Consider the following 24,596-nt stretch of genomic DNA (forward strand, 5'->3'; position numbering starts at 1 on the left):
GCTCATGCATTCATTAAATATCACATCGGTAACCTTCATAATTTGTACAAAGTCTATATTTATTTTTTGTTGCGAGAGTCCTTAGGTATATAAAACACTATATTTGGATCGAAAAAGTATTGCTTTTGTAGCATCTGCATTCGAATTGCTAATGAGTTTAAGATGACACAGTCACTTACCTTATGCAGAACGCTCTTTGCCGCACAAAATCCCGGTGGACAACTTCACCCGAAAAGAATAAACTGGTGTCGTCTGCGTAACTTATCAACTCTGCACTGCCGTCTATATTTAGTATATAACTGTTGTGTACATTATACCGAAGGACGTCAGTGGTTAAGGCACCACTGACGTCAGTTTCCTCGAGCTGGATCGCTGACCATCTGTCACGACACCCTGATGTGGATACTTTAAAAAAGCTCTCGATCATCATTGAGGCTACTCCTCGCACCTCGCCTGCATTTAATTCTAGAAGCAGAGTTTTAGGGTTTTGTGCAATCGAAAGGCTTTGAAAAATCAAAGATGACCTCCGATGTAATAAATTTCTTTTGGATATTGTTTAAATTAGTTGTTTAATTTAAGTAGCGCGAGTACCGTCAAATGCTCCTTCCTAAAACCGGTCTGGCAAGATGTTAGGGAAAAGTGCTTTTCAGGGAATGTGTGTAATCTGGTCTGTATTATTTTCTCTGGCCACTTCGAAACCGCTTTGAGCGCAGGAAAGGGTCTGTAAGTTCCTAAGTTGTTTTCATCCCCAGACTTGAAAATAACGGTACCATTAGCGACTCGCTGGTCGACATTGCAGCGCACAAAAAAACAACCACAACAAAACTGTCACTTAAGCTCTCCCCCACACAAAAAAAACCAAAAACAAAAAAAAAAACAAAAAAACTCTCATACAGGTTTGTCCATTGTGTGTGTAGAAACTTAATATACAGTTTTTTTTTTTGTTTTTTTGTGGGTGCTGCAACGTCGGCCAACATGAACAACCAACTCGCCCAATCTGAAGTTTGCACAGCTTAGCGACTCGCATTTTTGCGTTCTATGATACCGTGGCAATTACCATCCTTGGGAAAATTACGATTGTCGGTCAACAAAATCAGCAATCAATAATTTGGTGAATGGGGCCTACCGGATTCAATGCAAAGGAGCTTTAGAGCCGTGGAATAAAATGTGCATGCTTCCACAGTATTAATGACTCCCTCTTGATGACTCCCATCTGAAATATTCCGAGGAAACATCGCGTCTTTGTGGTTGTTTGACTTGATGAGTATGAATCGCATCTGAAATATTCCGAGGGAACATCGCGTTGTTAGTGGTTGTTTGGTTGTTTTTGGACATTCGCAAGTTGTTGATGTCTAATGAATTTCGTTATGCGCAAGATAAAAAGCGCAGGGTCACGGCGCCTTATTTCTGCGTGAGTGATCTAGTCTGTGATGCCCCACCTGCAAAGGCGACTAGCGCTCTGATGATGCGCTTTTGGTACTGCTTGATTGGCTTTTTTGGTGGCTGCGGTGGGACGTGAAATGAAACGGAGTCCACCGGCCACTGTTGGCGGCGAGCGATACTTAGTATACCATACTTAGCCCCTAAGTGACCGTCGGCGCCCGCAGCCGGTTCCTCTATGAAGCTTATACCTCTTCATGTTTACTCACGAAACCACGGGTAAAACATAAACGAACGAACGGTGAGGGCGCAAGGTAGCTGGTGTGCGCTCATAATTGTAGAATGTACGGAGACTGCGGTAGCGACACAAAACTACAGGAAGATAGAAAGAAGTCTTGAACGCAGCTCACATTTCCTTGCTTCAGAATCCATTTATTTATGGTGAGAACAAGGAGAAATGAAGGGGAAACCTGGTAAAGAGGGAACAAAAACCGCAAATGACACAGTCGCAGTTACAAAACACATGGTACGAACACAAACTCTAGCAGTCAGTTTGAGGTTCAAAAGACAGTGAAGTTGTATTTTCCAATTGACAGTTCGCAGTCCGAACAAACACAAAAAAAAATGATCTCAAAGCTGTGCATACTAAAGGACACGCATGCGCGCAAAGACGTAAAATTTACACAAATATATTACTTTTGCTACAGATGTTTTCTTCTTCCCCAACACAGAAGTAAGAGGTCAAGAAAGCTTTTGCAGTTGGCCTCCTGACATAGGGAGGGTTTATGTAGCGCATTCAGACGGTTTCCTATCAAAATTCTCTCTTTGAACAGACGTTTGATGTGATTTTATTTCTGTTGCAATTACAGATGTGAAGTTCCACAAAGGGACACAACTGTTGCTTTCTTAAATGGGTTATGAAATCTCCGAATGCGGATCCTTATTAAGGACACACCGTCTATGTTCGGTCAAACGGTAACTGACGCAGCGCTTGTTCTGACTAATATAGCACAAACCACAGTTAAAGTTTTGTTTAGAGAATCTCTCAACACACGCGACACTTTAGTCTTTTTTTTTTGTTTTGTTTTGAAGGCAACCATTTTGAGATGATGTGAACTTGAGTCAGCCTTTTCGAGCTAAAGTATATGCTAAATGATATATGGGGCCCAACGTCAGCGATATAATTGAGGTTACGGGATACTCAAAGAAAAACGGCAAGGCACACATTTTTGCTGTTCGGAACTTTTTTCAGCCTTTTTTTCGGAGGAAACAATGTGTTAAAACTGCTTGGACAGTAGCTTTTGAAGGTATCTTGCTTCGCTGAGATGGCTGAACAGTTTTTGTATTCTATACAGTGAGCGCACGATTTTTGAACTGCGTTACTTATCAGATTGCAAAGCAGACCCAATTTTACAATTTTTTAATGACAGCTGGTGAACGATAGGTTTTGCCGTCACCTTACCATACGACCAACACAAACCAGTCTGTAGTCCTAACTAAATGTCTAAATAGTGGAGAGGGTTTTTTCCCCGGCCTCTTTATTGACAACCGCAGCTCTGGGGCCTCCCTACACACTGTGGTTTTATTTGAGCTTGCTAAAATTTGAAATGCGCGGCGTTGAGGGCACCTCTTTTGTATGTTTTTGTTGGCACTGTGAACTATCGGTTATAAATCCAGCTTCACCGTCTTTTTGACCTCAATCTGTCCGATACAGTTCGTGTTCGTACCGTGTGTTTTGTACCAGAAAGTGTGCCATTTGTGGGTTTTCCCCTTCTCCATGGTTTCCGCTTTCCCTTTTCTTGTTCAGGCCATATATAAATGGATTCTATGGCGATAACAATTCAGGTGTTTTTGGTACATTTTTTTCTTCTTCCTGTCGTTTGTTGGCCTTCACCTCAGTTAAAGTGGCGAAGGGGGCCGAGGTGGTTCATGATATACAATTTGAATGCGCTCACAAAGCCGAGGACAAAAAAGAAAGGCGAACAGGACGAGCGCTCGTCCTGTTCGCCTTCCTTTTTTTTCCCCGTCTTTGTTAACGCTTTTAAATTTTATTTCGCCTTAGTCTCAAGTAATTGTAGAATTATGAAACAACGCACCAAGTGATAGCGCAGCTTGCGTAGGATCTCAGAGTTTCTAGGAAATTGCAATTGGTAGAGTGAAAGACAGGATTAACCTTCTCCTTCGCGATTAACTTCAGTTGCCACAAGACAGTTTTTTTTAATTCAATAGTACTAATTATTCACGGCCTTACTCGCGCCCATCAAAAACAGAAGCCGCAAAAACCTTATCATAGAAACGTGCACGTAAAACACTCTACTCCTGAACAAGTTTAAACTTGTCTTAATAATTGTGATGAATCCGAAGATCACAGGTCTGTGTTGAGTGTGCATCGCATCCGAAACCAGCCAAAGCTCCAAGCAGTTAGCAGAAAAATTCATAACCCACGCATGACACACGTACGACATATTCTGTGTTCCCCGGATTTTCTCAAAATAATCAAGGCAAGTTTAATTCTGCTTTTGACGAAACATAATATTGACAAATCTTTAAGAAAAAACCTAAACATATTATTTTTACTGTTTATTAGGGAGCACGTCGGTAATGCACAAATTTATTTTACGTAGATGTAACTCCTTCCTAAAATGTATTATTTTTGCATGGCTAAACCTATATTCCAATTCCCGGATTTTGTTCATAAATATATTGTTTTATGTTTTAAATTTGGGTAAACATATTCAGTTCTAGGAACCTTCTAGGTATAAATATTAAATGATTACTAATCGGTTATGGGTTACCCAATGGTAGGCTAAAATATCCTAATCGGTGCACATTCCTAACAAGAATCTCATATTTCAGAATTCTATGCAATTGATGGAATGTATTACGATGAGACGTATGAATCATCAAACGAAGGAAATGAGAACGCCATCAGTTCTGATGGTGGTGAGAGTTCAGCAAAAGAGACGAACTATGCGTCGACGTCGGAATTAGGAGGCTTTTTGATAAAATCTGACCCACAAACCTTGATGGAAAGAAATATATCCTTAATTACTAATGATCAATGCAAACGACAGCTTGCCACAGCTGTTCCAAACTACGCCCTATGCTCCAAAGGGGGAATATGCTATGTAAGTATGAATAATTCTGATTCCATCATAAAAAAAGCTTATTTGGTCGACATATGCACGAAGAATAAAATGACTCCTCGTACCATGAGACACGCGCATGCATTTGTAACTAAGCTTAACTATAGCGTTTTCTCCTGAATAAATCTAAAAATTCACCTGCCTGTATGGATGTAAACAATTTAAGAATCGTACTCTACTCGGAAATGCGAGATATTGGTTCAGTTTGCCGGTGAAAAACAATTTGTTAATGGGAACTGTAAATGAAAAACAGGCTTCACAACTTGTGTTAAAACGTTTTCATACTGTATTCGACTGGCCCGTTCTAAAACAAGCGGAAAACGCTATGGTTATTTTCGTTCTTGTACTCGGTAAATATATTTCTTTAATTGGAAATGAAGCTTGTGACATTCCTGGCACCTAACTTCAAAAATATATCAAATGTAAAAAAAAAATAATTGCACAGAACGCATATTGCGTTGCAGCTGCTAACCAACATGGTTACAGTGCTCATTGAAGACAAGTATATAACCATAAAATAAATAGGTCCCATGAAGAAAAAAAAAGAAAACCCGGGTTTTCGGTTTAGATATAAAAACGGCGTCTCAGAAAGCTGGAAATTAATGAGATTCTGACTCTAGTTGTTCGAGAACGCATACGGTTAAAAACAGGAAGTTACTTAAATACAAAATTTAAGGATATACAAAAAACAATCATGAACCGACGTCTATTTAAGCTTAATAGCCACTCATCACCCCTTTCATGCATTCCCTGGTACGTCCCCATTGAAAATCGGGACTTCCTACAATATCGTGAAGTTCATATTACTGAAAACATGGCATGGAACGCCCACTTCGTACATATCACTCCTAACGCTAGCTCCATGCTTGGTTACTTAAAACGAAATTTTACTTTAGCACCAATGTCACTGAAATTACTTTTATTCAAAACCCTGGTACGCTGTCAATTAGAATACGCTGCAGGAATTTGGGATCCCGGTAACACAAGACTCATATCGAACATTGAAGCCATTGAAAACAATGGCAGGCTGTTTATCCTTTGTAATTATCATCGTTCAGCCAGTTTGCCATCCATGAAATCCAACTTGTCTTTTCTCCTTCTTTCTCTGCGCCGTAAAGTATCTCGTCTATCGCTTTCTCATAAAATGCACTACCCTTTCCCTACTCTAAAAGAAAAAAATATTCTCCCTCTCCCGCACATCTCTTTTCGCTTTGATCATCAGTATAAAGATGGAATTCCCCAGTGTCGCACCTCCGCCTATAGCTTGACTCTTTTATGCCCAGGTAGTCATCCGAGTAGAACTACCTTCCCGCATTTTTAGTGTGCACATCCTCGATTGATTTTTTTTTCTTTTTTTTTAGATTTTCAATAACAAGCGATTTTGTTTCAGCAGGCACTGTGACTGCTGGTAAATATTTTTATTCGTTTTCATCTTTGTATATTTCTGTGCTTGCCCCTTTCCTCTATAATGCCCTTGGTCCCTGAGGGTACTAAAATAAATAAACAAATAAATATCTTTAAAAGCAAAAAGCAACTTTATAAATGTCTGTGGCATCTGTTTCAGGAACGAAAACACCTGTCAGCAGAAAAAAACAAAAAACAATCATTGTCGTTCTTGTTGACATCTTTTTAAATAGATGCAACGAACGCGCAGAGTGCCATTCTCATTAATTGAAAAAAATATTAGACTTAGGCGGATGTCGGCTCACAAAAAAATTCAATGTTTCTTTCGTATCCTTTGATGAAAGTGATGCGCTCCCTCGTTCTCTCACCACCTCTAGCGAAACATTGTCAAAAGTCCCAGCTTTCTGCAATGCGTAGTTTATTTGTACGACCTCCAGAAACGGGTTTTCCTTTCTCAATTGAACCCGGTAGAATATTGATACGAATTTCAGAGCGAGGGTGAGCGCCCTTAGCTGCCGACTGTTTCCGATACAATTGCGCAAGAACATCCCAAGCAAAAACTTGCAACGTGATCGATCCGACCGGAAATGCTGAATGTAAGCGAGGCTGTGCCGCTGAATTCAGCATTCGACAATATTTCAGTGAAGTGTTCACGATTCCTTGTTGGAACCACTAGAGATGGGTAAAGCGTAAATGTGTGAATGTCAAAGCAGAGAAACGAATATGTTTGTTTGTCAACTCTTGAAATATGAAGCATGATCAAATTACAACCATCCATGTGCCTTTATGAAGGCGAACGAAATTGTACTGTATCAGCAAGTGGGGCAGAAGTAGACAACGCAATATACAGGTGTTAGGTTTCGACACGATTATATATTTTTTTGTTTGATATCGATACAAATACAGTTAAGTCTTTTTAATATGGACCCCGTTAACATGGATACCTCGCCATATGGATATGATTTTTAGGGACAATCTGGGAAAATACGTGCATTTTTGTCTCGTTAATATGGACAACTCGCATTAAGAACGATATTTTGTGGGCACGGAGGTAACCACATTAACGAGACTTCACTGTATATTTCTCATAATGATAGGACGAGAATCACACGACTGCACTCTTCCCCATTTAATTATCAGGCTCCGTGGACATGAGATAAGTGAAAAACCGTCACGGCAAATTGGCTACTTCAGTGAAATCTAACATTTCACTTTTAATTATTAGTTTCATGAAAGTATCAATCGCAGTATTGGCTCCAATTAATATAGGAGGCCATACAAATTTAAAATAAATTGTGAAAAAATAATGGATTTTCAGGTGTCAATCAATCTTCCAATTCGATTTTTTTTGGCAAAGGGGTGGGGCCAATTTTGAGTGTCCGCAAAAAATTGCGCCGCAAACGTCCACAATGACGCTTAGGAGAATGTATGTGTCCATTTCAGTCACGTCATTACTACTTTAGCAGCACGTCCACGGTGAATGAGCCGTCGACACAGTGCCGTAATAGTGACAACATAATTGAAAAGACTGCATCACTCTTTTAGGCGACATTGCGAGCAGGGCTTCGGCGCTCTATATAAGCTCAATTTTCAAATCTGGAAAAGAACAAAGTGGTGCAAGACTCAAAAACCCTTTCTTTTTCTCAAAGTCATTAATTTGGTAAAACTTCTAAGACGTATTACCGTAATTATTGCTATCGTTACATGCTTTGCAAAACCGCGATCAAAATGTTGACCAACAAATCTTGGTTAATTAGCCTACATTTTGTGACGCTTATTTCAGCATAAAGCCTTCATTGAATTTGATAAATTAAAGCTGAAGACTGCAGCCGTGTAACTCTCGACGTTTTTTTAAAAGTCTATTCAAGTAAAAATTAAACACCTTGTTGAAGAAAGCAGGAATTCACAAGAGTTCTGTCAAAGAAGTCGCTGCAGGCATTTATACATGTTTCCCCCTGCTTGGAGAGGTTGTCGGATGCCGCTCGCGAGAAAAGACTCTGTTGCCTTCTTGAATCATTTGTTCACCACAGCCATGACATGCGCTTTTAAGTAGAATTGTAGCCCTTTTATTGTTTTCTGAAAGGTTCAAGCAACTGAAAATCGCGAAGTGACATATCCAGTCTCTAAATCGAGATGGAGAAAAACCTCCTAACCTTCCTGAGCTAATGCACCCGGCAAAGTGGTCGAACAGCAGGACGAGCGTTATTGTGTAACAAAATCATACCAGAAGAAAGCGTGAATCGTCTCGTATTCCCAATGGCTCTATGCATCGTGCGCAACGCGCCTCTAGTTGCAGTGTTTAGCACATGATTTTCAAGTCAGCGACTTTACATTTTGCCAACAAAAGCCCTTTATGGTCAGGCATACTTTCGACGGATACCAAGTTGCGCCCACCTAGTTGTCAATGGCGTCCAATAGAAACGAGAATTGCGGAGAAGTTAAATGATTCCTCGCTTGTAGTTTTCTCTGTACTCATTGCGATGAGTTAAACTTCATCAGGCTCCGCCTTCGCCTGTGCACGTGACGTGGCATAAACCTGTTTAGATTGATCACGTGTTACAAATAATTTAATAAACTTATTTCAATTTTATAAAAGGGTGGTGAGTGCGTTCGGACTGGTTTATGGCGGTATTGCCGTATATCTAAGGAAGCTTGCTATATCTCTATGACCATTCTTCATAAAAAATAAATACTACAAGTGATGCACAATTTTTGTTTTTCACATGAAGATAACGACTTTGGAGACCCCAAACGAAAAGTTGGAACAAGGGCGGTAGACGTTTTTAATTCAGCAGCTTTTTTTCCTTTCACCAGAAGGTAGAATCTACACACCTACACATGTAGTTCAGAAACAAAACAACAAAAACAAAAAATTACGAAAAAGTAAAGGCAGCTAGTATGGCGCCAGACACCAATTTTCTGCCATGAATCAGTTGCAGTGATTTGTTATGATGATATCTCCGCTTTATTTGTTTAATATTTTCGAAATTCATTTAGTAAGAAATCGTTTCCTTTGTTTTCAGGGAGACAGTGGAGGACCGTTGATGTATCAAAAAAAAGGACAGTGGTTTCTTGCTGCCATTAATTCTGTTGCAGGCGGTCATTGCTATAACCCTGCTCGGCCAGCGATACATGTTATGGTGTCCCACTTTGTTGACAGCTTAATTTTTCCCTTTATACGGCAATATCAGAAGTCGGAATCAGCAAAGCATAACTTATGTATCGACGACGAGGCTCGAAAGCGATGTGTAACTACCTTTTATGACTCGTACAACATGTCAGTAGAGGATTCAGAAGGAGACGACGAAACTAGTGAATAAAAAAGTTAACAGTTTATCGTATACTCATGTCATGCATCTTCAATTCCCTTCTTATAATGAACCTTTCTAGCAAGCGTTTTAGGGTGAAAATACACTAGCGTCGCTTACAACAACAAGCGTCAAAATTTACTTAAGGGTAGTATTTTTGTTTTGTTCAACCAGCATTAAGGGCACACGCAAACAGAAAATTCAAAAGGTCCACTTATCTTCTGTGTTTGTTCTACCCAGCACCATACCTTCGCCGAGGGAGTATTGCAACGAAAGGGCGAATGCAAGAAGCATGGACTAGCAACAGAGAACAGAAAGCACTAATGTAGGGTACATACGTTCATGGGGCCCTTAACGCACTTGCGTAGTCGTTAAAAGAGCCCAATCCATACAAAGGCGAAGGCGCTAAGAGCGGTTAATCAGCACTTCCTGCGTTTTAGTGTAGCGTCCTTTGCTAACGGAGTTCATAGTGCGCTTATGTCTCCACATGGGCCTACGCTAGTCTGCTAAACTTGCAAGTGGCCGTTTAAAGACGCTGGCGTGCATTCCCGACCAGCGAAAGCTCGCGTGTTTACTCTCATACGAAGACAATGGCAGATACGTCAATGTTGTAATAATGTCATGATCATTGTCGTCTCTCATATCGTTCTTAACTCAGACCGGCGTGTAGTATAAGAATGTAAGGGCGCAAACGATCTCATTAAGATTGAACATGACACGAACCCCGAGACGGCCGGTAAATTCTCCCGCACTCTCAACGTCTATGTAATGAGTAGGACATCACTGCACAATGCATAATATGTTATATGGTATTGCTTATTTAAAACGGCACTGAACTATCCTTTAAAAAAAAGTCTAGTCATTTCTGAAACAGTCCTTGTGGTCTACTTTCCATTACTCTGTGGCATTCAGGAATTTTCTATACATCTTGTTTCCAGAGAAGAAACCGAATATTTTGTACGATGTAATTGGGCTACAAAATTGATAAAAACAATTTTAAACCCTTGGCTATAACAAACGTAAAAACAACTGCGGCGCTTTGCTATGGTAGTAGTCGTGCACCATTATGAAATTAAATATTATTTCACATAATTTGAATTCGCTCGAACTAACTTTAAAATATTACGTGACATATGTTATGAAAATGCGATATATCTGCAGTATGAGCTTTCAGGCTCGGTTGTCTCTCTGCATTCGATTAGCTATTTTGAGCATGTCTTGAGTTTTCTGTTTTATGTACTTCGCTCGAAAATAAGGGTGCCGCAACGTGATTTTCGTTTGAATGTCACTGATAGCTAGAGTTAGTGGGTGGAACCTCAATAATATTTTACACTGCGTAGCATTTAGTATTTTTTTAAGTTCTCTTGCTTGAATTTTCCACTCTTGCTTTTGCCCTACCGGGCTAGCAGTATTGTAACACAAAATGATTAAAAATAAATAAGAAATTGTTTCTTTATCTGATTTTGTTGTTCTACTAACGCTTAATCGCTCGCTCCTTACCTTCTGTCTATACGTAAGTACTGTCTGGAGAGTGCCTCCACTATTCACTGGCATGTACACTGAACGGCACTGTTAGAGCGAACATGCCTACAGCGCACCCTCGTGTTCTGCTCAGATATTCTGTGGGCGAAGCAAAAAGTGCGTTTGAAGTTGTCGCTAATATGCCACAATTCAGCACTCTAGAAATGTTTAGAAAGTATATTTTGTTGTAAGACAAAAACATAGAAAACTTGCATCACAAGGGAAATTTGGAATGTAATTCATAATTTAAATATCAGCATGCGTAAATGATTTGGAAGACACGCAAAATATTTTATGGGACCCCAAAATTCTTTTAAAATCGAGACTGCTAATTTGTTTATTTTTTATAAGCAGCACTAAAGGCAAAACATGCTAGAAAAAAACTTGAGAGAAACATTGCAAGGTTCTGTTTAAAGGTAAAAAAGCATTAAGCTTTTGGGGCATCTGCTCTGTCCGTTTTTCGACGGGGGACTACCGATCTTTATTGTAGTAGGCTCGGTCGCCGATCGAGGTTTGTCTTGCTGCTGTCAAGCGGAGCCACCAACATCCATCGCTTGACATCACCTAATATATGGGACTCCATGGAAGAAACGAAAAAGCTGCAATTTCTTATCGTAGTCATTCGTTCTCCAGAATGAAACTTTCATCGTGTTTTTGGGAAATGACCGTTTCTATTCTGGGCGCAAATATAAAACGCGTTAGAATACCAACCTCTTTTAAATAAAGGTTCAGTGTTTGTTGGTCGAGAGTTGCGACTTTGTTATGCGTAAGCTGTAATACGGTTCAATGAGACAAAGGTTGCCGAGAGCCAGTCTGGAGTCGTTCGTGATCTCGAAGACATCAGAGCTTAGCAGACCATAAGTTAGAATGGCTTTGCTTTGGATATTCGCTTCATTTCAAGCGCCTGTACAAAGTAGTTCTGAGGCAAGCTTTTTTTTGAACCACTGCGTGGGATTATGCGACGAACTGCAACTCTGAACGAGTCGTTCGTTTTGTTCAACGTGTCATTCATTTAGCAACCGAAGCAAGCGACGCCGGCACAGCCGGTGGTGCTCCGGCACGTTTGATTGTTTTAATCAGCGTTCAAACGCTTAACACATACCTATCATATCACCAAACACCTGCTATAATGATCACAGCACATCATTATATACTTGTGTCTGAGCAGCGCGTACAAGCTTTACCATGCCTACTTTTGTGTGTTTCTCCCTTAGAATCGGGTGCATTGCCTTGTGTCAAGCAGTGGCATCCGGTGGTGCTACCGACGGGCTTCCGATTCGCGATCCAGTTTACTACAATAGACATCAGAGCACAGAACGAGGGAATGAATATTCATTGAGAGAACAAAGGATAGCTTGGTTACTCGTGGAGAACGGCACACACTGCCGACTTGTGTATAATGAGGTGCGAATTCCGCTTTTCTCTTCTTTTATCTTCAAGCAACCCCTACCCCGAGAGGCACATTAAAAACTCCAGTTCATTGGATCTACGGTGTGTCGCAATATGATTTAGAATGGGCAAACGGCGACCAGCCAGTACAGACCACGCTGCGTAACAGGCAGCGAGCTAGGATTCAGAAAAAAACTTTACTGGATTGTGTTTCTACATCAGGTCGCACAAGGATAGTCTTTGTCATATTTTAATCCGAAAGCATTAACTGTCCCAACGAGCGCAGGCGACGTTCTCTGTGACCGCGAAAAACGCCTCTAAAATAAACGGCAGGTAAAATGACTGCGAAGCGCCATATCAGGTGCTTCGTCTCTGTAGTCGGTGGAGCGCTCGAGGCAAAAGCGAACACGTCTCAAAAATAAGAAACACACACACACAAAAAAAAGACTGCAACGCAGATGCATCGTCACGGGCGGAGTGAACCCCCTGCGGGGTTCACTCCGCCCGCGCGGTGAGATATCGTGATGTCACCTTCGAAGCGCCGTGTGCAATCGGAAGACGTGGCGCGGTGCTCGTGGGAATGCTTTGCGTGTGGGAATGCTTTCCCATTTCTACAAGCAGCGTTTCACGCCTTTCGCGTAAGCAGTCATAAGTGCCCTCCTATGTTAACGTAAAAGTATATATGAAAGCCATGTTCTTGAGAGGAGCTTTCTGTTACATGCGAACATCGTAGCTAATGTTCTTGCAGATATAAAAAATTTTGAAACTTGAGACGTCCACTGATTGCCAAGGTTTCACCGTTTGACTCTCCACAGTCGTCAAGTCTGCACCAAAACACGGGTGTAGTAATCATTTATACATTTACTTTGTATCTTATTTCGTGTCCCATGAGTGCGACAGACATCCACCAACCAGGAGGCTAGATTACGGTACATTTATGCAACTGGCCTGATACTTCTGGTCAGGCAGGTTGAGGCTAATGTAGCCAAGCTCACACTCATTAGTGGCATCCACACAAATTGTTGTGAGGCGAGATGTCAGACAGCACAAAAGAAGCATTCACCGCCTCCAGAAGGTTCTTACGAAACGAAAAGCATGCAAGTGTACGTCAAGAGCGACACCCGGGCACTGTCAGACCCGAAGGCTTTGTGTTTGGACCGGCATAAAAGATACCCTGCCAATATAATTATTGGCAAAGTCGAAATCATCGTAAGAAGATTCTGACGGCTCAAAACACGGTAAGGAAACAAGGAAGTTGAAATGTTTGTTTAAGTGGCTGAAGCTCTGAGGAAACTCCTCTGTGATTGCATCCAATGGAAAAGTCGCAGTTTCGCTTGCTGTGCTGTAGTGCCTCTAGGAATCTAGCAGATGTGGAGGCAAGCAACGTTACTGGCCTTTTAAACATAGCAGCCTTCCTGAACGGAGGAGTTTCGTAAGCCCCGTGACTAAGAGGAATTTAACAAATATATAATAACATTCAAGCGGTCCTTTACTCGAGCTATTTTTGAACTTCTTTTTCCAATGTGTTTCTTACACAATAATCTATCCTCGGCAAATCAGACCTAGCCAAAGTCGATCCCCTACTAAAAAAAAAAAAACATATGGCGCCTTTATGAAAATAAACGGGTCTATACCGGTAACAGTTTAGCCATAACGGTCACCAGTTTGCCAAAGGGGTCGCCCATATGGCTCAAAGGGGTCCCCCGTATGAGCCATAACGGTCACCTATTTGGGCAAACAGGTCACTTCTTTGGCAAACGGGTCACTCGTCGGGGCAAATGGGCGACTCGTTTGGGCAAAGTTGTCGCACGTTTGCCCAAACCGGTGACCATGTTGCAAACTGTACCGGTTTAATTAAACGGCTCTCGGGAGCCCGTTTGATATTGAACGTACAGATCGGCGGCCTGGGCACGCCTAGCTGTTTCAGCCGTGGCAGCCAATGTTTCCGGAAGGCTGGGAGCGCCGGTTCATTGATTTCAGATCATCCGCGTAATGCAAGTAATTGTATTTTTATTTGAAGTGCGCTGATGTGCGCTTATACTGCGACTAAAACTAGCACATTTTTTTTTCTTTTTATACGTAAACGCGCGACGTTGGTGAGCCGATATTGTTGACAGAACTTTAAAACTTTGTCCACCTTTTTGCCTCAATTTTCTTATTCAGCTCGAATCTCTCTCGCAGAAGACGCGACCGCATGAAAGAATGTACTTCTAGAGTCCGCTTCACTTCATTTCAAGACGCGGCGAAGGTAGCGCGAACACGTGCCTGCAAGAACATCGAACATTGCGAGAGCACGCCCGCCGTTGCAGCAGTCAAATTACGAGCTCGTAATGGGTGCTTCTTTGGCTCGGGCGCAAGCCGAGCTCATGGCCGACGCCACTTGCAGCGTGCGTGCTGAAATGCGCGCGTTTCGCCTGCTTTCCAAGGCTGCAAACGCGACGTGCAGTGGCAACTCCAAGAGAGAAGAAAAGCGTGTGTACAGCGGTCCGTGCACCCTCTCCCCTAGCATTGGCTGCATTGCCACAAAAAGCCAACCGCAAGTTTTTTTTGTTTTTTTTTAATGGAATGCGTGAGGGAGAGGGCTGCGAGGTAGGGGGGTGGGGTGTCCCGGGGTCTTGCTCCTTGACCTTGCCGTCTACCCCTTCCTCCTCTCTGGTCGGCTCTTTCACGTGACCAGAGAGAGGGTAGGGCATGCTCCACGCTGATAAGCATAGCCAGATCCGACTGCGCGCGCGTTGACAGTCGCTCGTTTCTTTGTTTGCTTATTTTCCGTTGCAACTTCGTTTGTCCTGCCTGCTTCGATCTGCCACCTTTCCCTGCGGTATTATAAGAATGTCTCTCGACAACGTATGGCATGTGCACCAAATGTTCGAAAAGTCCTACGCGTATATCGGCAACAAGCGATTCTTCAAAGAAGTCAGGAATTCTTGCGGTTTGGCTGGGTTCGGCAAATGACAGCTTGTGCGCCGCATCGTGTTGAAACTTCAACGAGCCTTCCTTCTCGTTTTTGTGTTTGTGTGGTTGTCCTGCTTTGACCGTGACGACAAATATCAAGGATTACATCTTTCAAGTCCGCTATTATTATGGTGAGTGCACTGCAAAATACGTGTTGGCAACGATTGACCGCTCTTCTACGCGTACTCTTCCAGGTTATCCGTAGAATTATGCAGCGCCTATTCACGCGGCAGCCGGGAGAATAATTTCCCCGAAAGTCTAGTTGTACAGTCTAGAATTACCTCGGTTCTTGTTTGCTTTGCAATCTTCTCAGTTGTATAAAAGCTTAAAGTGCCTCGCACATTTCACAGATCGCTTGCACGTTTGTACTTGTCGTCAAAAGAGGTAACAAACTTTGAGGAGAATTGAAAACAATCCTTTGTGTCTGTTTTCCTTTCCATTTGCAAGCACCTACGCGAGCGCATTTGTTCTACGTGTTTTCTCCGTGTTATAAGTACGTTTCTGAGTTTCGGGACGTCTTAAATAAGTTTAAAATAACCAACCTCCCAGACGATACCCATTTAGGGCTAGCGAATCTGAATGGCACGTTCAAACGTGTGGTCACGTGCAAGGTCGAACGGGCACCCTTATCAAACGGGCACCTGTATCAAACGGGCATCCGTATCAAATAGGTACCGTTTCGAACGGGTACCGTTTCAAACGGGTACCTGTATCCCATAATCACGTTTGATTCAAATGGATCGACAGGTTTGATTCAAACGGGTCGACCAGTTTGAATTTCGAATGTTTTTTTTTCAGCAGGAGAGCCAGCAAAATGCCCATATATTATGAGGAATTCTGAGAGTAGAAGCTTGTCGAGAGACTCTATCTCCTTTTTCAAATTCTCCAGAAGGTGGGCAATTATTTGTTTGAGACAAAGAATTTCTCTGCAAAGATCAGCATCGTCACCAATTTCGGACAGGAGTTCTTCGTCCCTCTGCTTCTGGATTGTATGTTTTTTCTAAAACAGGAAAGTCGAAATAGAAATATACGTGTTTAGCATCTTTAATATATTCAGCCTAATATCTCAGAGAAGCGTTCTTAAATTGTGTTCACATATTAACACTTGGGCCATGTTTCAAAAGGTACTGTACGAGCTTTTACTGTACTCCGCTCACCATTAAGCTCACAGGGCGGTGCAGCCCGTGTGTGGCGGACCGGACACTTGCCTGGCTTTTATCACTTGATCCCCCCCTCTTCATGTGAGCATGAGCATGATCATGTGACACAATACAAACAGTTGACTTTGACTGGTCCACCCAGCTGGGAGCGTTCACTGCCCTCTTAGTTAAGGGGTAAATGAAGTACAGCAATGCAATGGTGACAACAGCACTAAACTAAAACTTCCCGACAAAAGTACTGGCTGTTCAGGTTTCTTTTGCCACTGCCCGCTTGGCCGTGTAATGTTGTTGCTCACTCAATCCTGGCTTCGGCGTTGACACTTAGCTTCTTGGCACAAAGAGCAAAAAACACTTGAAAACATTTTGAATTCGTAAATTGTTTATGGGTCAAAGAAAATAGAGCATTCCACGAACCACGAGTAAAACTGCTTGTTATTTATGAGCGGCCTTCCTTATCCCAACGCTCAACTAGAGCAGTAATCGCGCTTACAGTTTGTAGCGGAATGCTGCAAGCTTTACGTAGATTAAGCAATGAACGGCGTTGACCCTGCAATAGCTGGCAGACATGTAGTAGTGACGACAAAAATCAAAAGCCTCTCGAATGCTGTTTGTACACACAATAGCCTCGCCATAGATCAGCTTTCTTCTTTCAGATAGCACTAGGATCCATGATGCAGTGCGGTCGCTTGGCCTTCACAAATCTTCCATGAATGTACGGCTGCAAAAGTTTATGGATCGTGGGAAGAGACTAAACAAATTATTTAATGCAGTGCCTCAAAGTATGGGCATGCTTCTTGAGTGTAGATGAATATTTGAGGGATGACGAGTCACCCACACCCTTAAGGTACGTCCGAAGTCCAAGGTAGTGCCACAAATAATTTCTTTTTTTTTGTTTCTTTCGGCAGCCCGTGAACATTTGCGACCGATAGCACAACCACTTTGTGGGCACACATGGCAGTCAACATTGAAAGCTGTTTCTAATGGCCTCTTAGAGCATTCAGGACCTCCCTTTCTCTTTTGATATTCATGCTCTTGAAGTCAAAGTGGATTAAACAAAAGTATAATTGTGCCCTTTTAGCCCCCAATTACGTAAAACAAAGTTCTTCCATATAGGTTCCATTCACTGACACTCACAGCAGAGTCTGATACTTCTGAGCAGGTGCTTGCGTCGAGCTTCTACAGCACTTCAGAAGCGTGCATTCCACAACACTAAGGTTCTTGTTATTTGCGGACAGTCAGCGGAAGACTGTGAGCACGGACTGAAAAGTGAACTCGAATATGTCATCCAGGTAATATATGAAATCATGAAACTAATTATATAGCTTACGCCCGTCTTTCCATGACCTGCCACAGGAACAGCCTTGCTTTTTGTCTTAATTAATATCTCTATTTTCCTAAGAAGCTTGTTCTTGTCAGCTAAATTAAAAGAAGAAAGTTCTGTGCTTCAGAACCATGACATATATTCAGGAAATCTCACACTAGCCTCCGGAGCAAAGGGTGAGAGGATTCTTGTAATCCTCAGCGAAAAAAACGCGACAGTGAGGCCCGGTAAAGGCATACCAGACATGGCTCACCCTCAACTGCCATAACGGTACAATCAATGCGTAAAGGCGGTCGGCGTAGTACAGACTATCGTTATCTGAGCGTAAAAGCGATCTGCTAAAACTGCTTGTTCACCCTGCTTTTTGAACACCGCGCGGTCTTCCTCCCCTAGGATATGATAATAATATATGCACAGTGACCCTACCTTAACTCAACTATCAGTTGCACCATTTGCTCAATGCATGTTTTACGTTTAAGAACTATAAAGCTAGGTTCTCAACGGAAATGTCCATCACTAGAGCAGGGAAGGAGCCCCTGTTCTGCCACAGCACGTGGACCATAGGCTCCTTTGACTAGAAGAGTTTACGAATCGCACAACTCTTTATGTAGACGTTTCCGACAGCATCATACTTATTCTCATCCTCGAAATAGACGAGCACAAACTCGGCGTCATTGCATTCAGTCAGAACAGACAAAGAGAACGGTGCATACAAAATGTGACGACTGCTCAACGGATTGGATTAGCATATATCTTTTCACGTTGAAACCTTTTTGTACTTGACCGATAATAACGCACAGGAAAAAAAATGTATATACTTGTCAGTAACTTAGTTCGACTAATTAAATTTTACACTATACTTTGTGCTTTTTTTTTTGTCGAGTAATTTTTGTTTTGCGCTTTGCGTTGCAAGTTACCGGGGTGGCAGTAAAGAAGAATCCGGGGAGCGCCACGGTCGATCCGCCAGTTTTAAACGGTGCATATTTTGCTGTTTGCCATGCATTGGACCCGCCAGTTGTGGCTACAGAGTCCTCGGAGAAAGCAAAGCAGATGTTTCACGTGATATTTTTTGCGTGCACGCGCGAAGACGGGTCCTTACGACACCTGAGGCAGCATTTCAAGCTCCGAACGCGGAACGTTTCGTTTATTCCGGTGATGGTTCATTATGCCGCGTGGGCGTAGCAGCTGCACCAAGAGAGCTCGAAACGATTAAAACTCTACGAAGAGAAGTTTTGTCTGCTCCCAATGTTCCTGAAAATCAGCGTGCGAAAACGACAGCCCCCACCGCAGACATAGTTACGGATAAGGCACGTCGACTTCGACGAACTTCCCGTCGTCAGCTAGTCGTATGGCTACCGTGTCTTTTATTGCGACTTTGGTATTATTTATTGCACTTGATAAATAGCAATGTACATGCGTGCTGGTGTTGGGGGTACGCCGACGCCCATGGAACTAGTGGGCCCACAACACCTTCGAGGAGGATAGGAAATCCATCTTGTCATACATTTTTTTTTTTTTTTGACAACTAACTGCCAGATGCGCCACAACGAACGGAGAACGCCTGAAGACGCCGCCGCCTGCTCTCTGACTCTACGAGGTCGGTGCACCGTTTTATGCGCAGCGTCGTCTGCTACTCTAAGCGATGGTTGCGTCGCCTTTCTTTCGACCTTCAGAAAACCACCGTCGCTTCATGAACGAGACTGGGCGTTCGAGTAAAGGTGAACAAAATACCAAGAAGTCTACGTAGTTTATTTATTGACTAACATCCGCGAGACGCATTTCAAAAACCAAAGAACTCGCGGCCAAGGCATTTCCCTCTGAGATCCGCTTGCTCGCCGCATTTGGGTGGTGAATATTGATTGTTGCCTTTATATCAGGTGGCAGCTTGCGCCACCTAACTTTGAATTATTCAATTGAAACATGCTTTCCTTTGTTTTTCTTTTCTACCATACCTAATCTTCCCCTCCCTTTACCTCTCTACGATTATCACCGGGCAGGTAGAGTACTTTCCAGGAAGACCTTTGCACCGGCTGCTCTTGTTGCGAGCAAGCGGGGTGAAATTCCAACGCAATTAACCAGTCGCCAGCTCACTCAAGAACAAAATAAAACTAAAAAAAAAATCAGCAGCCTTTCATTTTGTATAAATAAAAAAAAAAATGCATTACCGACTCTATTACTTCTGAATCAAAACTGCTTCTAACAAAACACTGAAACTTTCCTCTGGATTGACCCGGCTACACGTGGTTTGGCGCAACCGGCTGTGGCGGAGAAGCGGGCGGGCGTCAAAAGAGGCCTTAGCGTGGTTGCACTTTCGCATGGTCAAATGGCACGGACTCGCCACCGTTGGTGGCGAGTCCGTGCCATTTGAAAGGCCAAGTTACCCGCGTTGGCATCCTCGCATTTGAGTTGTACTGCACAGCCATTCAGAATGAACAGGCAGAAACCCGGTTCCCTCAAGAGGTATTTTACAAGCAACAGCGAAGTCGTAAGTACCTCTCAAGCGGATCGTTCAAGTGCTGTTATACGGCACTCTACGCGCTCATCGAAGTGCCGTCCTAAGCTTTTCAATACGCGCCATCACGAGAGCAAAGAAAGAGTCTGCCGCTTCTGCAGGTTGAACCTTATGTTTAGATGATTTCGTTTTTTTTTCTACGTTCCAATCACTCCCAGCAGCGCGACAATTTAGGGACAAGGCTAGAAAAATTCTCCATTCTAGCTAGACTTTAAATGAGAGGACAAGGTGGGTTAGACCTTGGCTTAGACTAGTGTATTGTTACTATTGCACAGTACTTCGTATTCGGAGCACCAGGCTACGTAGATCTATTATCAGCATGTAGGAAATAAGGCTTTACTGCGTCAGACTAAGCTTACGCTGTATAAATGTGGAATAAATATATTAACCGGTGATATAGGTACATTAAAAATATGGCACATAATGTTCCATATTTTGAGAGTTTCAATTTCCGCTCAGTAAGCATAGTACTTACATAGATGGACCGTAGCTGGCATGATTTAGATACAAAGAGTGAGTGCTGCTAGCAATTTTGATACGAGCTGTCAGCCGGCATTTTTTCGCCAGGCCTACTTTGCCATCTGCTGCCACAGTAAAAACCGCAAAACTTTGCCGGTAGTAGTTGCATGATTAAGGGCAGCCAACGGAGAACCACTGCCTGCATTATTTTTCTCTGGCTGCAGTACCCTATAAACCTATCTATATAATGCTGGCAATACAGTCACATGTTTGCAGCCAGCAAATGGGAGGAAACTGCCAGCATTTTTCCTCCCAGACAACTATGCCGGCTGCCGGCAAACTAGGCTCTTCTTTCTTTCCTGAAGTTCAAGCAAAGTGAACGTCTCTGGAGCAAGGTATACTTGCTTTGAACTTGTCAAGCAAGGTTGGCGAATGGAAATTTACTGAATGTCGCCTCTGCTAGCATGAAATTATACAACTGCATTTCAGAAGCTCATTTTTTACATATGTTTGAATTTAAAGCACTAAAAGAAAAATGTTTTTTTTTTCAACGTGATAGGTCCCACGACGTATCCAAGATAGGTGGGACTAGTTTTTTGAAGATGCAGGCTGTTCCGAACCTCAGAACAGGGCAAGTTCCAATCAGCTTGCAATCATCCCAATTCTTTTTTGACGAAAGTATGGGGCAGAGGATGCAAGTGTTACCGAAGAAGAGAGGAGCTTCTGCTCGAACATTTGTGTTTCAAGTTTTGATGAAGCTGATGACGGAGACAGGACCTCCTGCGTTGAACAATACCCATTTGATAGCTGTGTACAGGAAGGTTTGGCCCACACTCCCCTTTTTGATGGGTGATCTATATCTTGCATTGAAATTTCTGTCAACCTGATGAACTTGTTAATCAAATGCAACCTCACGTGAGAGTTTCTTTCGGCTTCGTTATTTGCTGTCAACTAATTTCTGCCCTCCCACATACTTTCCCGACAATGATTTACACTTTTCTCAAGCTCCTTTCCAAGTGCCGATCCGGTGATCCAGCAAAATAACATTTCTTTTGCAATAATTGCCATACTTCTGTTTCTCCCGGAATCTAAAGCTGTCCATTGTGCACCAAGTGACTTATCAAGTGCGGCAGATTTTTACACATAGAGTTAGCTCGAACGCTGCGCTCATTCTTAGAGGATGAAAGGATGCATGAATACTTCTCACCACCAAAACCATGGCATTTCTGATCTGTATAGTGATCTAACACCTAGATGGGGTTGAATAAAAGGAGGTGAGATCTGGAAGCGGCAAATATGACTTTTTTTTATTCTGGTACACGGATGCTGTTAAGGTATTCAAAAGCTCTACATTTTCCTTGTGGCCCTTGCACTGTGTGATCCTTGAACTGCCCGCACGACTACGCAAGAAATTTCAGCTCACTTGATGCACCATAGTTTTAAACTTTCAACATGCACCATTTAACAGATCTCGGTCTTTCTCTAAGACGTCGGGGCACCATCTGCGCACCGTCTGTATTTCTTTTTGAAGATAGAAATGGTGAACTATTTAGAGTTATCCAAAGTACTGGGGCAATCGACAAGAAACTCGCTTCTCTTGTCGGGATCGGAAATGCTCTTAACTCAAATAAGGGACGCATGCATAAGAGCTCTGCTGCATTTTCTGTCTTGAACAGAATTCGGAATGTTCATTTCCTAAAACAGACGATTGACGGATCTGTAAAACTCCATGCACGCCAATGTAAAGCGAACAGAAGGATAGCAAGTTCCTTATCGACCCAGCCTATATTGGACAATGCATTGATCTACAAGAGGGCGAATGATTGGTTGTGTCACTTTCACATCTAGTGTTTATTAAAGCCAGAAACTTGGAAATAACTGAACAGTCAGATTTACTACTGAAAATGGTATCTGCTATGCATCCGTTGTGTGCTTCATAACGAACAATATCGAGGTATATGCTGTCCTCCACGGTTTTTTTTATCGCTAATTCTGCGACAAAACAGTACACGAGAACATGACCTACTTTCTTTTCAAATGTGTTCCTGTGTATTCCGCCGACAATCAGTTTCTCAATGTCTTCCCTATCCTAAAAAGAAGTACGCACATTTATTTTGCTTCTTGACTGCATTGTGTCCACACCAATTTTGTTTGAGATGAATTTGTAAAGGCCAGTAGATGGCTCCTTTCCTAGTTGTTAACGTACATGCCCCTTGGACATTATGAGCTGCAACACGTGATCAGAACCTTTGCAATGTTGTCTTGAGCTGGCCGCAATATGACATAGGCTTATTGCAGAGAAGGCCCCTTGTAATCGAACTTTTGGTTGCACGCCAAGAGATCCTTATGTGGCCGAAATCAATTCTTAGTCCTCTCCGCTGGGGTGTGCCAAGTATCCTTCATTGGTTTGACACGTACACACCCAAATGTATCATTACCTTGTTTACTACAATAACTCTTGCAAGGTTTCACTTGATCAGAATCACCTTTCAAAAAGGTGTTGCACAAATGAACTTGGTACGTACGCATGTTGTGCATTGATGTTGGACTGAGATGGTCTTACATATCAATTTTGCTTCCAGTTTATAGCAAAACGAAACAGCAAAATATAATATATGTGGTTAGTCTAAATTAGTGTTGGGGCGAATCACCAGAGGTTCGGATTCCGACTTATTCGGGAGTTTCCAAACTTTCCAGGACGAAGATTCGGAGTTTCGGAAAATTGGTCGCGCGTCCGCTATTCGCAACTCCAACGCCCTATAGGTGGCGGGGCGGCAGTTCCAAGATGGCGGAAGAGACGGGGATAGATTCTCTGGGGTTTCGCGTGCACCTGCTCGCTGAGGCTGGTCAGTGCTCTAAAACATTATTTATTTCTCTACAAATGCTAAGTGGTTAGGGCAGGGTTATATTACAGGTGACGGAGATGTTGACGCGCGTTAGAAAAATGAGCATGCTGATATTTAAAAGTTGCAGAAACTTCGACTTGCGCAGCTTTGTGGTGGACGAGCGCGTTTTACGCACCGGCCGCGTCACTGTTTATGGCACAATATTATTGAGGGTGATGAAGATATCGTGTTCGCGCTTTACCTGGCCATTAGTGCTTTAAAGAGTGAGCCGCGCACGGTGACCGTCAAGGTTTGCAGGAGCCGCGTTCACAGTATTGATGTCTTCGAGTCACAGGCTCACAACTCGCTGCTCACCGTCTCGGTTTTAGTGTATTACAACACGTGATCAAACCTCTCTACGGTTATGGATAGGAAGTTTCTTATCGCAGGCTACCGTGCGGTGTTGCATTACAACCGGAGGCTCGCGCTGCACCTTTGAAGTACAATTTCCAGCGCGTGCCAGGAGCGTTGCCGTGCTAACGGTAGCCTGCGGTTAAGCTATGCCTAAACTGCCTGTTGCCATAATCGGCTTGTTTAGGGGTTTAGAGGTTCTATTTATTGCTCTACCAAAAATACATATTTAAATATGCCGTACGTTTTTTTTTTTGTTTTTTTTTTTTGTACCGTGTTATTTGCAACGTTGCGGCCCCTCTCGCCAAATCGCCAAAACTGCCCGTTCTAAGCTCTCGTCACGAACGGCTGGCTAACATAGACGCGCTTAAAATGTTTGCGCCGCTTTTTTATTTACCTTGTAATTACCTGAAAGCAAGTACGCGTATATTATAAAAGTGATTTGGAATAAATGGTCATGTTTCTACGGCCTTAAAACGCAAACCCATTCCCGACATCTATTGCCCGACATATCGTTGTGCGACGAGTTTTCTCATACTTAGGGCAAAGAATAGACTTTTCGTAAAGCGTACGTTAGAGCTCTACATTATTAGGGAGTTTTAGTAGACCGCGTCTCCCCCTCCGCTAGCCCTCCGCTACGAAGAAACCGTCACTGCGCCTGCGCGCCGATGGCCTTGGCTGTAGAGTTCCGGGTAGCGGAGGGGCTTAGCGGAGGGGGAAACACGGTTTACTAAATCTCGCTATTAGCGGGAGCGTTTCCCGTCACGTTGAGCACAGATCGAGCTGGCGGTCATGCACAAGACCA

At 42.8% G+C, this 24,596-nt stretch overlaps 1 protein-coding gene and 1 pseudogene across 1 annotated transcript in view; both read left to right on the plus strand.

Annotated features, from left to right (window-relative positions):
* Nucleotides 1-9,250, plus strand: part of LOC115329817 (enteropeptidase-like) — a 42,589-nt gene extending 33,339 nt beyond the window's left edge. The window contains exons 5-6 of the mRNA XM_029991490.2: nt 4,237-4,508; nt 8,954-9,250. Coding sequence (XP_029847350.2) covers nt 4,237-4,508; nt 8,954-9,250 — 569 coding nt within the window. The remainder of the gene's footprint in view (nt 1-4,236; nt 4,509-8,953) is intronic.
* Nucleotides 9,251-21,809: 12,559 nt separating this feature from the next.
* Nucleotides 21,810-22,723, plus strand: LOC120841175 (annotated as a pseudogene).
* The last annotated feature ends 1,873 nt before the right edge of the window (nt 22,724-24,596 follow it).

This window comes from Ixodes scapularis, unplaced genomic scaffold (assembly GCF_016920785.2).
Source record: "Ixodes scapularis isolate PalLabHiFi unplaced genomic scaffold, ASM1692078v2 PGA_scaffold1__304_contigs__length_218370807, whole genome shotgun sequence".
NCBI classification, from domain to species: Eukaryota; Metazoa; Arthropoda; class Arachnida; order Ixodida; family Ixodidae; genus Ixodes; species Ixodes scapularis.